At 36.7% G+C, this 16,648-nt stretch overlaps 1 protein-coding gene across 2 annotated transcripts in view; it reads right to left on the bottom strand.

The window, feature by feature from the left end:
- The window catches only part of NADK (NAD kinase), a 39,196-nt gene that overhangs the window by 11,323 nt on the left and 11,225 nt on the right, over positions 1-16,648 (bottom strand). The window contains exons 3-12 of one of the 2 annotated variants that reach the window (XM_064470459.1): positions 16,042-16,125; positions 10,783-10,912; positions 10,122-10,230; positions 9,791-9,876; positions 9,401-9,503; positions 8,415-8,566; positions 7,890-7,989; positions 7,111-7,268; positions 5,845-5,927; positions 1,444-4,765 (exon numbers count right to left, since the gene is read on the bottom strand). In XM_064470459.1, coding sequence (XP_064326529.1) covers positions 4,618-4,765; positions 5,845-5,927; positions 7,111-7,268; positions 7,890-7,989; positions 8,415-8,566; positions 9,401-9,503; positions 9,791-9,876; positions 10,122-10,230; positions 10,783-10,912; positions 16,042-16,125 — 1,153 coding nt within the window. In that variant the 3' untranslated portion in view covers positions 1,444-4,617. Of the gene's footprint in view, positions 1-1,443; positions 4,766-5,844; positions 5,928-7,110; positions 7,269-7,889; positions 7,990-8,414; positions 8,567-9,400; positions 9,504-9,790; positions 9,877-10,121; positions 10,231-10,782; positions 10,913-16,041; positions 16,126-16,648 lie in introns of those variants that run through there. The other variant, XM_064470460.1, reaches the window with a different exon arrangement.

Genomic DNA, 16,648 nt, shown 5'->3' with positions numbered 1-16,648 from the left:
TTTACGAAACAAATCCTAATACCGCTGTAAGTGCTATATGCTTCTCTACCAATCCGTTTGTTAGCAATGCACTAGGTCACCCCACAGTTGCACAAGGAGCATGACACTGTCTTCAAGAAGTAGGGCTGCTGCACAAAAAGGGAGACCCAGATTAAATTACATTTAGTATTTCAGGGAACAGCAGCGAGTACAAGCTGCATTGACCTTCACAACCAGTACGACAGTTTTTTACTTCCGAAGATGGCTGTAATCCATACTGCCGCCCAACGCCTATGTGAACAATGTAGATTAAACTACACGTTGGTACCAACATCCATTTCATCTTATCACGTAGACGCACTGCAGGGTAAAACCAGAAAAAGATGGCCTCAAGCTTCACACAGGTTTATCGCCAAATCTTCCTTTTTTGGGCTACTTAAAGTTCTCCTAACTCTTAAAAACCCAGGGTAAATTGATACAGCCATTTTTTAATCAGCCCAGCTGAATTGGTTTTGTTCCAAAATTTCTGATACCTCAGCTTGGAAAAACTGTATGGGTGGAGAGTACTTTTTAATGGTTCAACAAACTACAGTGATTATAGCTCTCAGTGCTAGAACTGGGCCTTTTAAACTGAAAACAGTAAGAAGCCTTCATTCTGGCAAGACAGGACTAGCAAAACACATATAAACTATCTCAATAGAATCATCTGCAAAACAAGGGTTCAGTTGTTAGCAGTGCTATTTCCCTTCTTTATGCGTAGGCAGTAGAGTGCCACTGTCACAGGAATGGTGACTTATTGCTTTGGCCACAGAGAGCAACAGTTTGTCACTAGCCAGGCGTGAAAAGATGGAAAACTCTAAGGTATCTTGTAAAGCAAATGAACTCCATTTAAAAATGGCTGCATTACCTGCGTGAGGTATTTTCTCACATTTATCAATCATTTGACATGCATGAACTGTTGGAATAGGTACAGATTAATTATGAAATCATAAAAAGATTCTTAATCATAATCATTAGCCACAAGTTTAGCGGAAGAAGTGCCTAGAACTTCATCACAACGTGCAAAGGCAAGGATGGAATGGGCATTTAAACTACAAGTTCAATCTTAAAACTCACTAGATATCCAAATTATATGATATTAGCTCAGATTATTGCCCTTACCTATTTCTTTCCTCACTTTTCTACTCTTGGGCCTTCAAAAAAGTCATTAAGGTAGCCCAGCTAGTCATACTGATGTGTTCCACCTTGCACAGCAAATCCAGCTTTTATTCTGAAACTTTTGAGGAAAGATGGGTATCAGACATATACATTCAAAGAAACCTTAGGTGTATTTCTAGAAAACAGTTGCTATTGTGCCATGAGACAACGTATCAAAACCCCACAGCGGACATTTGCCTTCCAAGCAAGTAATTGTGTATAACTGATCTTATACTCTCAACAGTCAAAATGCTGCTTTACAAATGCAACTTTACAAAAAGATTTTATTGAAAGGATTGAAAAATATTTTGTTTTCAACAATATTTAAAACAAGTTTTCAAAGCATTAACAATATGTAACAGGATTTTTCCTCTTTGAAGAATTCAGTACACTGCTTTATGCCATACTACATCAGTTGTTAGTAACTTCTTAAACCCTCTACTAGAGATAACTTTTTTTAAAAAAACCCAACAAATGAATTTCCAAGCTTCCATTTTGGCCCTTTGTAGACTGGAAAGGATTTGTAGGTACAGTGACATTTACAAACCCTTACGTTAGAAACACTGCTCTTAATCGGCAAAAGCCTACTTTACTAGTACAGTTTAAACAAGTTACTTTGAGTAAGCTACATCAGCAAAACGAGCTTTTATTGCCAATATAACCAAGTCTGCATTACAGCTTTCTTCTGGTTCAGCTGTGGTTTGAACAGAAGTTATTCACGCTTTAGGTAGTTAAAGACGCAAAACTTGAGTGCTGTTTAAACCTCACTAGCCTGCTTGTGAATCGCTGGTTTGCGGATTAAAGGCCTTGAAAAGGGACTTTGTACAGTGAGATAGATTTGTAATGTATTAACGCAATTTGGGTTGATATAAAGCAGCTAGTAAAATTATAATCAATGCAGCTTTCTGAAGAAAAAGCAAAAGACTAAAGTCATCATATGACTTTCCTTCCTTCCATCAGTGGTCGTAGCTCTGTATTTGGCTGCTCAGTGATCCAAGTAAGATTGTTATCATGCGGGAAGTGTTGTACAAGCAAAACTGCACCAGCCTCGAAGCCAGTAATGCAATTGCACTACGTGATAAATTTAAAGACAACTCCTAATCTAGATCTATTCTAGAGAAAGTAGGTAGGTAAGTTTTCATTACAGGTTTTATAAGCTATGCACTCTGAAAATTAAAGTTCGGCAATTTAGTCAATAATAGTTTTACTATTATAAAAAGCATAAATAAAAAGGGCTGAATATAGGTTTATCTTTAAAAAAAATACTAGATAAGGCTCATTAATCATTTTGCCTCACCTCCGCAAAATGATTTCCACTTCCTAGCATGCCTAGTATTCCGCTTGCTTTCCATTTACTTACACAATACACCTATAGAGCCACTATACCCTGTTCTTTTTCTCAATTATTGCATGTTTAAATAAAATAGTTTCAAAACAAAAAGTCTGACACTTCCATAGTTCAAAAAGTAAACAGCTATTAAATAACTGAATACTCCACCTCGGAAACCCGTAAGCAGCTTCAAAACAGTGATAAAACAAATCCCAAAAGCTATCTGGATATTCTCCAAGATATCACAAAATCCATCTATTTAGACCAAGTCAAACCAATATTCTATTTTACAACATTTACAAAGTGAGTGTTTATATTAACACAATTTCGTTGTGATTTGTATCATTAACCATGAGTTTTGTTCTCTTTTATGGAAAAGTGCTCTCACCTGGATTTAATAAAATTAGACAGACTAGGGCAGCGTCCAAAATGGAAGAGACATTATTTAAACCATCAGACAACAGCAGGTTAGGCAGAGTTCAGAAATTAACACCTTTCCCATTACCACTTTGGATCACATACACAACATAAGACAATTATGAAAAGTTCAACTGAGCTTCTCATTCTACTTCCAAGGAAATCCCACCTTAATCAGTAAGTTAATCCCTCCACAATACTATGCCACAGGCTTAAATGTGACAGATAGGGTCCATTCCTTCAATGACCAACGCAGCAAGACTTTGAAAATCTGAAAGTTTGGATAGTTATGGTCATGAGACTGCACCACAGAGAACATAAATGTAAACATTATACTTGGGTTTGATATTTTTCAGTTAAAATACAGTGCAAACCCTTTTTTCCCCAACTAGTTTTTTTGTTGGGTTTTGGTTTTGTTTTTTTTTCTTTCATAAAAGCACACACAATAAAATATGTACATAGACAAGTTAGAAACATTTGAAAGCATCTTAAAAAAGTAAATATGAGACTTAGAATATCTTGAGTGTGCTGAAGGCACCATTGCTACTCTACTGGGAATGTGTCCTCTCATTTATCAGCCTACCAATGCAGTATCCCTTCCTGTATTACTCAGCACCAAGAGCTGGAAGGTATCTATGGAAGTTGAGGGCATTCAGGGCCCAATATAGGATATTTCTTTCCTTCAAGACAATAGTGGAACTAGACAGTATAGTAGTAATTGAAGTCCAGATTCTTCTTGAACACTTGGAGAATTTTTTTTCTTTATAGTCTCTAATGCTACCATTTATTCCACAGAATCAAACAAGATTAAGAAAAACCAATACATTGATGATTCCCACCAACAGGAACTACAGAGCTACAAACTAGCTCAGCTACAAAACTGGAGATCAGTGTAACTGCCAACTAAGTCCATGCTAACGCTCATCCATGCTACTTGTGGATATTTACACAGTGATGACAGCCAAGGGTCAAACACTGTTCAAATGGGCATAAGATCATAGAATCATAGAACATCCTGAGCTGGAAGGGACCCACAAGGATCAAGAGATATATAAAAAATATATGTACTTTTTTTTTTTTACTAGTTCCACCTATTAATAAAAAACATTCTTCATGGATGTTTCTTCACAGTGTGTCACATTCACAAGTAAGGAGAAAGTATTTTAAGTGCTGTCTTGATGGGAAGCTGTTCTGGGTAAGATGTATTCGAGCTAAAAGAGAGGAGCTTTTTTTTTTTAAAAAAAAGAACAATTCTCAGAGCCTTCATAAGCATAGCAGTCTTACATGGAATTACAAATATACCAAATTAAACAGAATATTTTAATGCCACTTTTCTAGTGCCACTTTTCTATTACATATCTACATTCAGCCTACCATGTTACTGGTCAGTTATAGGTTACAATCAAATCTACAGATGCAGTCAATACCAATCAGAAGTAATCCATCTTCATATTGCTCATTTGAAGGAAATTCACATTGGATTACAACAATGAGAGCCTGATTTCTTCCACTCCTACTCTCAGTAGACAGGAAGTCGCACAACAATTTCCAGCCATCAACAGACCAGACAGATATAATCACTATATGTGTCTGAGATGGTGACCACACTTGTTAGCCAAAAGCTTAAAAACTCCAAGCATACAGAAGGGATACTGCCACTTTCCATTCCCATGAGTCTTGTTAGATGTAGACACTCAAAATTCTTCTTCTTCAACAGCAAAGTTATTTTGCTTCTTCCGAACATTCCAGTGTAAACACTCAGCCAAGCTTTCAAACCAGTCGCTCACCGGATCTCGGAAACAGATCGAAGGAAGGGGATAGCAAGAGGTAGTGATGCTAATACTGCAACAACACAGGAACACCCCAGTCAGTCAAGGGCAATGAATAGCAATTTTAAAAAACCTTCTATTCCCTAGCTAACATAGAGCTATCTTCAGCCAATTTGGTAAAACAGCGAGTTTCCATAATCAAGCAATAACCAGCTCTGCAGGCTCATCTGAACAGAGTGAACACAGGGCTTAAAACTGTTAACATGCACTGCAGACAGCATTCTTTGGCACAGTGAGAATACTGAACCCACTCCATGATGTCCTGCAGCCTTCTGCTGGTCTTCACATCAACAGCACAGGGACAAGGGAAAATGTAAGTCACCATCTTGGCCTTTAATGTTCAAGTTTTAACTATAAGCAACAGCAGCAGCATCTGACAAAGGGCAAATCTCATGTTTGAATCCTTACTAGTCTCCTGATCTATTCTATAGATCTTTCAACCTCAGAGGAAACACAAACAGTTCAAGATGGAGTATCATGGCAACTATACGTTTTCCTTCCTGCCAACTTGTACGGACCAAGGGAAAAAAAAAAGTCATCCTGAATAGCAAGTCTGCCAGCCCCATATCACAAAGTTGCCTTAAGTCACTACCCATTATAATAAGCCACCACATCTTGCACATAAGCACTGAGGAAACTCCACACGCTGTGTTGTGCTCACTCAAGGCAATAGCATTGCAAGTGACCACAACCATTCACTAAATTAACATAGTTTAAGCCATATGGCATTATTCAGAGCCACTGCTTACAGGCAACTCCTGTTGGCTTGTATCTTCTCAAACTCCTAAGATTTATCTTTAAGTTAAATTTACAGAATTTTCTAAAGACATGTCCTTCTTCCTTGCCAAGCATGCAGTGCTTGCATGATTTTGTCTTAACACTTCACTTGCTTTCATAGGAAGATCTAAAATCTCAAGTTGGAAATTAAACATTGTTAGCGCAGTTTGTGCTGTTAGAGGTGTTAGGGTTTATAACAGCTTGTTTCTTCACTGCCAGCAACCCTTTTGACAAATGTTAGAGAATAAGAGAAGTACATCAATCAGTATTTTCTATACTTATGGAAAGATGATACAATCAAAGAAAATGCCTGACCTGTCTCCATGGCATATTTCCTGCCTCTTTCTTCCATCAAACGAAACCCATGCTGTATTCCTGGCATCCGGGGAGAGCATGATCTGGAAGAGAGAAAAGAACTAAAACTCAGGTCCAAAACCTATTTCACAAGAGCAAGGAACAAACACCTCCTGTCCTCCAAGTACAGAGCTGACCCTTCACAACTTTACAGTTGCGCTGAAATTCGTAATCTGTCCAGAAAAACAGTGCAGTAACATACCACACAAGTTCCAGACCTTCATTTCATGTTTGGTATACATGCATAGATTTTTCTATATGCAATAAACTGCCTCCTTATAAGTACAAGGTCATAAACCAGAAAGACCTCCCAGTTATAACCAGCGCATGCTTTAGTTCAGTTACACAAGTTGACTTAGCATTACTTTCCAGAGGAATAATAAATTTAATCCAGAAAAATAGATTTAAATACATAATGAATCTAAAGTTGTCAGATTTAGGAAGTTTTGCTCGTATTTAACATTCTGATTAAGAAAAAAGAACTGACTACCATTGGTCAGTAACACCCACTAACATGAAAGTAACTGTGGACCAAGAGCAGCGCCATGAGTAAACATTCAATTTATGTTGTAAAACGGGAACAAAAACCCCAGCACACACTTATTTCTTAATGCTAATCTTCTAACTTCCCTAGGAGAGTGCTTCTAAACATACTAACTGTCTTCCAACTTAAGTAGAATCGAGGCTTGTAACAGACACAAGAAGCAGAAAGGGGTTCTTGCTTACATATGGGTATTTATTAAAAATACATATTAACTAAGTCAATTTTATATTTGGGTATTACGTGGGGATTTTTTCTGCAAGACAGCATTAACAAAAAATAATTAGTGAACTGCAGACAACTCTACCAATATAATCTTAATATGCAATTTTGTTATTTTAGTAATAAAAGTAGAATTTTCCATTCCCTTAAACACCACTGATTTACATGCACTTTAGCCGAAATGATGTAAAATTTTATTAGTCAGATGCAAATGTACGCATTCCCATCTTGCAGAACGTTACACAACTACAATCCAGTAGGAAGCACTGTAAAGTACTCCCCTAGTGGGTGTGTTATTTTGAACAAAGCTGCATTCTTCAGCCAGACTTGATCTGGTCCTCCTACAAATGAAAGAACGCAGGAGATACACAGCATTTCCTAACCATTTCTGCTCTGGTCAGGTTTACATGGTTATTAAAAAAAGCTGTTAACTTAGAAAGAGAAATAACATAACAGAAGCTGACCTTGAGTTCCACTCCAGCAGGAACAACAATAGGTCTGAAAGACAATGAGTGAGGGCAGATCGGGGTGATCATTATCGCAGGAACATTTGGATGAATCATAGAAGCGCCTGCTGCAGCTGCATATGCAGTGCTACCAGTCGGCGTGGAGACAATGACTCCTGTGAAAGGAGCAAAAATTTCACTTACATTAGCATTACAATCAATGTGTTATTTTAGAAGACGACTAAGAAGTAACTGTTACGAAAATGAAGCAGAGAATGTATCAACTTGTATTTCACAGGAGAATTGCAGCCTAATACACAAAACGTCAGAAACTCTCTTCTAATCCTGGCACAGCTTTGTTCTATGGCTTCAAGTTGCATAAACTTCTAAATTGCAGGTTACACAACTTTGTAACAGTGGCATTCATCTTTTTAAGGGTAAGAGCTTTAAAGATGAACTCGTGTATTTCATGAGTTGAGATCTTAGACCTTCAGCAAATTCCAGATATCCAAGCAAATTTCTTCTGAGCTATTTCTTGCCTTTAGTCCTAACATATCATACACAAGGAACGGCCGCTTGCCTTCACTTGTCCATAAACAAAGCTTACAACGCTTTAATACTTCACTGTGGAATGCATTAGTTACCAATGAATAAACATACCTATTCTTTGCACACTAATGTTTTCTGTCACCAGTGAACTGAAGCTTGAGATTTAGTTTCCATGTGAGAAAATCCTCCAGTAAAATAGCAACAGCCTACACACAAACCGATAAACAATTTAACTCAAGCAGACTCACCATCTCCTTGCACTGTTGTTATGAGGTGTCCATCTAGAAAGACATCTACATTGGAAAGGTAAGAAGAAGGACCACGATCCACTACAACTTCATTTAGGACCTGCCATGAGATCAAATATTAACATCAATCCGCTACTGCTGATGTGGCAACATAGTAAATGGCAAGCAAAACATGCTTTGCAGGTCTTTGAAAAATTCATGCTGATTTAGTACCTGCCAAATTAGACTCTCTTTACACTTCTGTCTTAACAAGTGCCAGCTGAAGTTTTCAGTTGTTAAGAATTACTTCCAGAAGCTGGTCACTAACAGGATTAGTGTTAATGCATTGGTTAACATGCAGGGTTTTTCTTTGGGATCTCCCATTTTAGAAGTACTACTTCATTTTCAAAATAGAAGGAAAACATTACTACAGGAAAGCACAATATTGGCATTTATTATTGCAGAAAGTAACCAAGTACACCCCCAAACAAATACAAAGCAAGTTACAAGCAGCTTATTGGTTCTTTTGCTTATTTTGCTTCTGACCTGATATTGCATAATCTGCTTGCCCACTTCTTTCTCTATATTTGTAGACACTACTCCATTTTCTTCTATACCATTTTGTACTGTCATTTTCTCTCTGTGCTCTTTTACTACTTTCACTTTCAGCCTGCTTCGTAGAACAAGCGCTGCATTGCCTAGGAAGAAAATATAGAGGAAAGTACACAAAAATGATATGCTAGTATAGTAAATAGAACCCTGTAATGGCTAGCAAACTGTATGAAACGCCATCCATCTACTGCCTGTGCTTTCAACATTCTCAATTTCATTCACAAGGTAAGTGTCTACATTTGGTTAAAGCTCAAAACTCATTTTTAGGTGTAATGAGCAAAATTGAAATAAAACTAGAACCCAGTCCTTCCTCCCTTTCCTCACGATGTAAAAAGAAAATTTAAGTTTCATATGGACATGATCAAGATTGGAAAACGCTGCTAGGCTCACGTGATCCTCACTAAGACAAAAGCTAAGCTTAAAGAAAATCAGTGCATTAGAAACACGTATGAAAATACAACATTCTAGCAAAGCAAGCATTTTACATATCTTTCCAGGAATCTACTCTGGATGCAACTCAAATAACCTCCTATTAAAGAAACAAAGTATTTCTTTCCTCAAATATTTTATTTGCCAGACTTCTTGGTATTTAAGCACTGCACTGCTTAGAGAAACAGACTTCAGGAGCTACACTATTTGTGTGTTTATCTGTCATTTAACATAAGTTCTGCATCATCTTTTACTTGTTTATGCTACAGGACAAAGTTATTTCTTAGCCATTTTCCTTTACAGAACAGTACAGAAAGCAGCACTGGATGGGGCAATGCAACACAGTACTTCTGTTAGTTTAGTAGTCATCTCTTGTGACTCAATCTTACGGGACAGCCTAAATGAGTTGGTTAAGAAAATTTACTAGTCTTGGAAAAAGCTACAGAGAATGTAACAAAAAGAAACACCACACCTTGTCCCCTTAAATTTACCTTCTATAACCTGAGTGACTTGGGACTGAAAATTCTCAAAATTAAATGGAGTAAGAAATCCAAGGGATCCCAGATGAAAAGCCATAACTGGAGGTACACTACCCTATCAATAAAGAAAAGAATTTAAAAGCTACTGAATAAAAGCAATTCATACTTCAACTAATTGCCTGTAAATATTTTGACTATTGATGTAACTTCAACTATGCATAATAAAAACAACACATTACATACATTATTTTCAGAAGGTATAGGGTAAAACAAGCTTGATTAAAAAAGGAATAAAGAGCAAAGGACAAATGATGTCCCGAATAATAAAGGAAAAAAAGAAAAGCAAACAACCTGCAAATACTTCAAGAAGAAAAGATGTCTTTATTTCCCATATAGACCAACCTGGAAAAGTGAAGAAGCGTAAAGTAAGGTCCCATCTCCTCCCAGGCATATGATAAAGTCTATCTGATTGGAGATATCATCATAATCTAGAAGCAACATTGAAACAGGTGTTTTGAATTAAGTTTTATCAACAGTTTTAATTTCCAAACATAAACTAAGTGCAGCATGCCAACATTCAATCACAGCTATAAAAAAAACCACAACTGAGATGTAACAACAGCTGTTTGCAAAAGACATGAGTTTTACAAACTTGACTCAACAACGACAGAAATACAGAGAAAAAGCAATCAATACACTTCAGCTTTACTTTCGAGAAATCATTACACCATACCTTCTCTGAAGGTGCAAAATTTCTTCTTCACTGGTCCAAAATTATCATCATTAGCTATAGCAGGGTCTTCCAACACTTTCTTTTCTACATACACTATCATATTGTTCTCCTTAAGAGAGTTAAGATAAGCTTGTTAACAACCTCTTAAAATAACAAAATATTTGACTCTCCCCATAATTTGCATTAGTTTAAAACATGTAAATAATATTTTAAAGTGGTCTGTCTGTTGGTCGTGGGGTTTATTTTTAGCGTGTGGTCTAATTCTAATGAGAATTTTGCAGCATGCAAAATTTATCTATAGGTCTTTATCAGATAAGCGAATATTAATTTATCTAATAAATTAAACTAAACTTTGGAATACAGATTACAGGATACAGTAACAATGCTGTTTGTTCAAGGCTTAAAGCTTTGTATATCCCATTCCCTGTAATTCAGAATAGCAAACAGAATGAAAGTTTTGACTTTAAGTACAGAGCTTAAAAAAAGTACTTGAGTACTGATCTAAAGCTCTGAAACAAGTTTTACTATTTCCAGTGGCAATGAACGATCTGTTCGCACTATACAGTTCTGCACGTTCCACATTCAACAGAATCAGTAACTGAAAATGGTTTAGATGTAAAATTTTTAGTTATGGTAAAAAGTGGAATTTATATTTCATTACCTCAGTAAGATACACACAAAGCTCTTTAAAAGGCTGAAGCAGACTGGCATCACGTATCTTTTTAATAACAAGGACGCTCTTGGGAGGTTTGTTCCATGTCAACCGCTGGCTTGCTGGATCCTGAATGTGCCTAGAGCATAGAAGAAAGGACAGTGTTACTACCTTCTGCTTTGACAACATTCTGGTCTGTTACGAATATATCCTGGATTATAATTGCATGCAGTCCTAGAACAATAGAAAGGATGCAAGAGTTCATATTGTAATGATGGTTCTTCCCCCATGGAACCAACCAGTGCTTTACTATATTGAGACAGTAACACAGTATTAAAGTGTCCATTCTTGTATCTGCTACCATGCTAGCAACACCTGCAAAGAGGGACTTCAACAGAAGCACTACAAAAGCTCTTGGATCAAGCTCTTGAACTGGCACCTTCCCTGATGCTGCCAGCCATAATGCTTTCCTCTCGTCTTGGTGCTCTCTCCTCTTAAAGTGACGCAAAATAAGGAGAAATATCCAGAAGCAGCTACAGCACAAACTTTTTTCCATCCAATACTGTAAGTCAACTTAAGTCAATGTGAATTTAAGAAATAGTGCAATAGTTCCGACCCAAATATTCTTTTTCTTCTTTTTAGCAATGTTTCCTTCAGCACGTGTTCACTGACAACAGTACACAGTTTTCTCAATGCAGTTTGAAGCCTGTAGATGCAGACACAAATTCTACAGTTTAACTAATACTAAACAACACTGTCACAAGAGACGGGCAATTCACATGGTCACCTGCATATAAATCCTCAAGATAAGCCTTAAGAACCATTAAAAAACTCTAGTGCATAAACTCTATTCTAGGAAGTCTGCATTTGCAACTCTCATATTTCCTATCAAAAAGCCTCACAAATAAAGGGCTTAAACAGGAACAGATGGCTGTGTACTTCCATTCCAGGCAAACAGTAACGATATGTAAGCATATGTAACTTCTGTGCAAGATTTCTTTAAAATTCTAATCTAAATTTTATTTTAGTGTTGATCCCAAAACAACTTTATCTGCTTGAAGTAGCGCAACTACTACTTTACATTAAGGGAAAAAAAAAAACCCCAAAACTTTAAAAAGCATTCCAAAACTACTGTCTCCCTATTGTCAGGACAGCATTCTAAGATTTAAGAACCACACAACATAAATATATGTACACAAATAATTCTGCAGCTTTCAAGGGAGTTCAGTAACAGAACCCTGCTGTTGCTCTATAATACATTGAGTTGATTTAGGAACACCCAGCTCTATTTTCATTCTTCATTGGTATCTACTTCTGAGCTACATAATTTTACAGCTGTATTTCACATATTATAGTCATCCCATCCTCTCCCATATGGTGCAGATATAATCCACAAAGCAAAGCAGATTAGTGTAAATGCTGACCAAGCGGAATTTACAGAGGGATTTGGATTTGGCGCTTCAAGGGTTAAAATAAAACAGATGATGCTGCTGGACATGGAATAACTTGCTCATTTACTTCCCCACATGCCTACATTCTACATATAAATACAGCAGAAACTACAGGTTAATGAAGTAGTCTAATACCAATAACCTTTACTAACAGCGTCGTGTGTGTGTCTCAATGTTATTCCGTAACACAGAACGCCACAAACACACAGTCACGCTCACTACCACGTCCAGGCTTTCAACATTACCTTACTTTTCATCTCATTGTGTTTTACAGCCGAGGAACCACAGAGCCGTGGAGGCTGGCAGGCACCTCTGGCCATGGTCTGGTCTAGTCCCCTGGCTCAGCCTAAGGGCGCTTTGAAAATACCCTACTCGGTCTCAAATACCACAAGTCTGAGATGACTATGATTTTGGAAGGCTTCCTGACATGACTAACCAAACAATAGCTAAAGTAAAAGTAGTAAAGTAAAGTAAAGTAAAAGTAGTAAAGTAAAGTAAAGTAAAAGTAGTAAAGTAAAGTAAAGTAAAAGTAGTAAAGTAAAGTAAAGTAAAAGTAGTAAAGTAAAGTAAAGTAAAAGTAGTAAAGTAAAGTAAAGTAAAAGTAGTAAAGTAAAGTAAAGTAAAAGTAGTAAAGTAAAGTAAAGTAAAAGTAGTAAAGTAAAGTAAAGTAAAAGTAGTAAAGTAAAGTAAAGTAAAAGTAGTAAAGTAAAGTAAAGTAAAAGTAGTAAAGTAAAGTAAAGTAAAAGTAGTAAAGTAAAGTAAAGTAAAAGTAGTAAAGTAAAGTAAAGTAAAAGTAGTAAAGTAAAGTAAAGTAAAAGTAGTAAAGTAAAGTAAAGTAAAAGTAGTAAAGTAAAGTAAAGTAAAAGTAGTAAAGTAAAGTAAAGTAAAAGTAGTAAAGTAAAGTAAAGTAAAAGTAGTAAAGTAAAGTAAAGTAAAAGTAGTAAAGTAAAGTAAAGTAAAAGTAGTAAAGTAAAGTAAAGTAAAAGTAGTAAAGTAAAGTAAAGTAAAAGTAGTAAAGTAAAGTAAAGTAAAAGTAGTAAAGTAAAGTAAAGTAAAAGTAGTAAAGTAAAGTAAAGTAAAAGTAGTAAAGTAAAGTAAAAGTAGTAAAGTAAAGTAAAAGTAGTAAAGTAAAGTAAAAGTAGTAAAGTAAAGTAAAAGTAGTAAAGTAAAGTAAAAGTAGTAAAGTAAAAGTAAAAAGTGTGTTGCATTAATGTGCTTATTGCAGCAAAACAGCTGCAAAGGAACTGAAGTTTCACATGCCATTTCCAACACCGTTGGTGACTAAGGAAGCATTTTCTATATTAGAGTTCACTTCATAAATTAAATTCCGCAAACCTCAATATTGTTGAAAGGTAAAACACACACACAGAGAAACCGCCCCCGAAAGCATTTCAAGACGATCAGGCTATCTTCTAAAGCTGGCAAAGAGCTAAGGAGTGCAGCACTGCTTCTCACTCAATAAACCTAGCACTAATACAGACTTCATTCAAATGAAAGATTGCCTGGTTCAGCTGTACTCACCCATTCCACATAGTGCTACTACATGGAGGATTATTCATAACACGCTTTAAGATCTTCATGTTACTTTCCAGGAGTCAGGCAAATGCAACAGCTCCAAAAAAAAAAAAAAAAGAAAGGCTGAGGCTTTTGTTCCTTATTAATGAACTGCTGCCTCAGAAGAAAACATTCTTCTCTGAAATAGTTTTTCTCCAGTTAGAGTATTTCGATCCATCCCAATAAAAAGTTGTGAGGCTTTACAGAAAAATCCTGTATAAAACGTTTATTACAGATCTTCAGAGGCAAGATTTTGTAAGTAAAATCCCATTTCAAGAGAGAGTTTTAAAACAGGTATTTGACCTCCCCCCTCCTCAACAACACAAGCACCTGGCTCTTTCACTGAATTCAGTTCATCTGGTCACCTTACACAACAGCTTCTTCGGTACAATCAACACTAGCACTTGAAGAGGCACCAAGACCTTTGCTAACTTACACCCATCCATAAAAATGAAAATTCTCCGTTAAAAAATTATCTCAAGTGAAGAGATTTTAAACGGATTATTGCTGTAGAGAAAAATCCAAACAAAATCATTTTGCTTGTCTTCAGAAGCCACAACAAAAACCTGACGACAGTAAGAACAGTCACGTACAATTGGGTCTTCAGATAGTCCTTTCCTTCAATCACCCGCGAGCAGCCTTTTCTCCCCGGCTGTTCTGAACACTGCATAAGCAGCCTCTCCCTGGCAAGTGCTGCGCATTTAGCATTCCCTGCAGCCTCTGTACTCAACTGATCTCACCACTATCATTATATTGTGCCACGCCAGCCCAGCCCCTGGGGAGGAGCATGTTCTCCACAGGCAGGTGGGTAAACACACAATGCGAGCTGGGTTTTCAGATGAGCTGCAGAACTCCAAGCCACCAACTTCAGAACGGACAAAGAATGAGGAAGCCAAGAGTTACTGTACCCTGTGAGATTTCCGCCACACCTTTGCAGAAGTGAAGATACCACCAACCTGACTTGAGGAAGACTACTACTATTTATGTAAAGAATTAGGCAAATAAATACTTAATTCAAATACATGACATTTAACTGGAAGAACAATGAAATAAAATTTTTAAAAGGACAAAAATAGGGACCGGTAACTTTGTTAATCTGCAGAACCCTGTCATTCCTCATTCGACTAAGTTGAGAGACTGTTTAGTAAGTATATAATACATGGTGTAAAAAGCAACGCTTTTAAACCACCCAACCTACAAAATTAAACTGTTTATACACTTGCCAAGCAGACACTGTCTCTTATTTTCATATAAGTTTAATCAGCCGAGTATAAAAGCAAACTTGCCTTAGTGATATCCATACACCAAGAGTGCCATTGAATACAAAAATCCAATCTACTCACTCAAACACATAATACCAAGAGAGGGAGAAGGCTTTCCTTGGATTTCACACTACACAAAACAATTTCTCCTCCTTTCCTTGTGTTGTCCATAAGGATCTTTGTTCCTCTATCATTCAGAAACACTGCTCTGTATGTATTTCAAGTGGACAGAATAAACAAAATGCTACCGATAGCTTCTCGTGTCATGAGGCGATTGCTGTAAGGGTGTTTAATACGCACGGTGAGTTTGCTGTCAGTTACACTGGAAGGCATTTACTATAGTTGCCACTGTTGACATCAAACTACAGATTGCAGATTATGCAAAGCTTGTCTATACAAAACTTCAGTACTTAATACTATTTACATGTCCTGCCCTATTTTTCTGTGAAATGGTTGATTTTTTTCCCCAACATAGATATACTGAGCTGTGAGAAAACTCCCATTAGTGTAGATAGTAGATAGTGGGCCGAAGAACACCACATGAATTATTAATGTAAGACCAGTAAAATTAATTTCCTTTTATGTCTGTTACCCTGCAGGAAGTATTCCAACTGGCAAAACCAGTACAAATCCATACACAGGAATACCGAATATGTCCTATCATCCTTTGGGAGAAAACAAACAAATGACATTCAAACCCATATTATACTTTTCAACCCACAGATCAAGCTAACGCACATGGAATGGGGTTTTACTTGAAAACACAGCTGAGCAGTGCTATCCATTCTTCTCTCTGACTGACTTTTTAAATGGTCACTACGTGATAAAAACAGCAGGCAAATTTTGGCAATGCAGCCCCCAAACTGGCAACCAAGCAACAGAAAATTCTCTAAATATCAGGTAAAATACAAACAATGCTGATTAGGGGTGAGTACTGTACAAGCAAATTTATATCTTTCACACAGAATAAGCATAATACCATTTGTTAGACAAGTACTTACATAATCGTTTTAGGATTTTGCAGCATACAGGCCTTTGGTCCAAATGTGGTCACTGGGCATGGTCCATGCAAAGAGCGTGTTCTCCTAAATGTAAATATATAAAAATAATCCCTAAGTAAAAGAAATGTCATGACAAACTGGGCATAATTAGCTCCCCACCCACCAAAACCACCTCTTTGAAAAATTTGCACTAGGCAATACAGGGCAAAGTACATTTCTTAAACCTATATTTGTGGTTGACCAGCCAATGTAATTTTACACATATTAGCTCTCACATTTCAAACCTAAAACTTAACTCTTGTACCTACTCCTTGAAAGTTATTTTAATCAAAGCTTTGCTCACAAGTTTATCCCCTCCATGTACTGAGTAATCACTTCCTAAATACTAGCACCAGGCACATATTCTTCTTGTATTCATTTCATCTTCACTTTGCACAAAGGAAGCATCACAGCCTCAAAGAAGATATGGTCAAGTTTTCTCAAGTTAGTTCTCTGAATTCATGTCAACACTGCAAAGATTCTATTTAGTCTCAACTCTTCTGGATGCTACAATACACAACAGTACCTACCTGTGTGTCTCAGACCAAAAAAATGTGTAGATAAACTC

The sequence above is a fragment of the Phalacrocorax carbo genome, chromosome 20 (genome assembly GCF_963921805.1).
Source record: "Phalacrocorax carbo chromosome 20, bPhaCar2.1, whole genome shotgun sequence".
NCBI lineage: Eukaryota > Metazoa > Chordata > Aves > Suliformes > Phalacrocoracidae > Phalacrocorax > Phalacrocorax carbo.
This window is presented reverse-complemented; position numbering and strand designations above follow the sequence as displayed.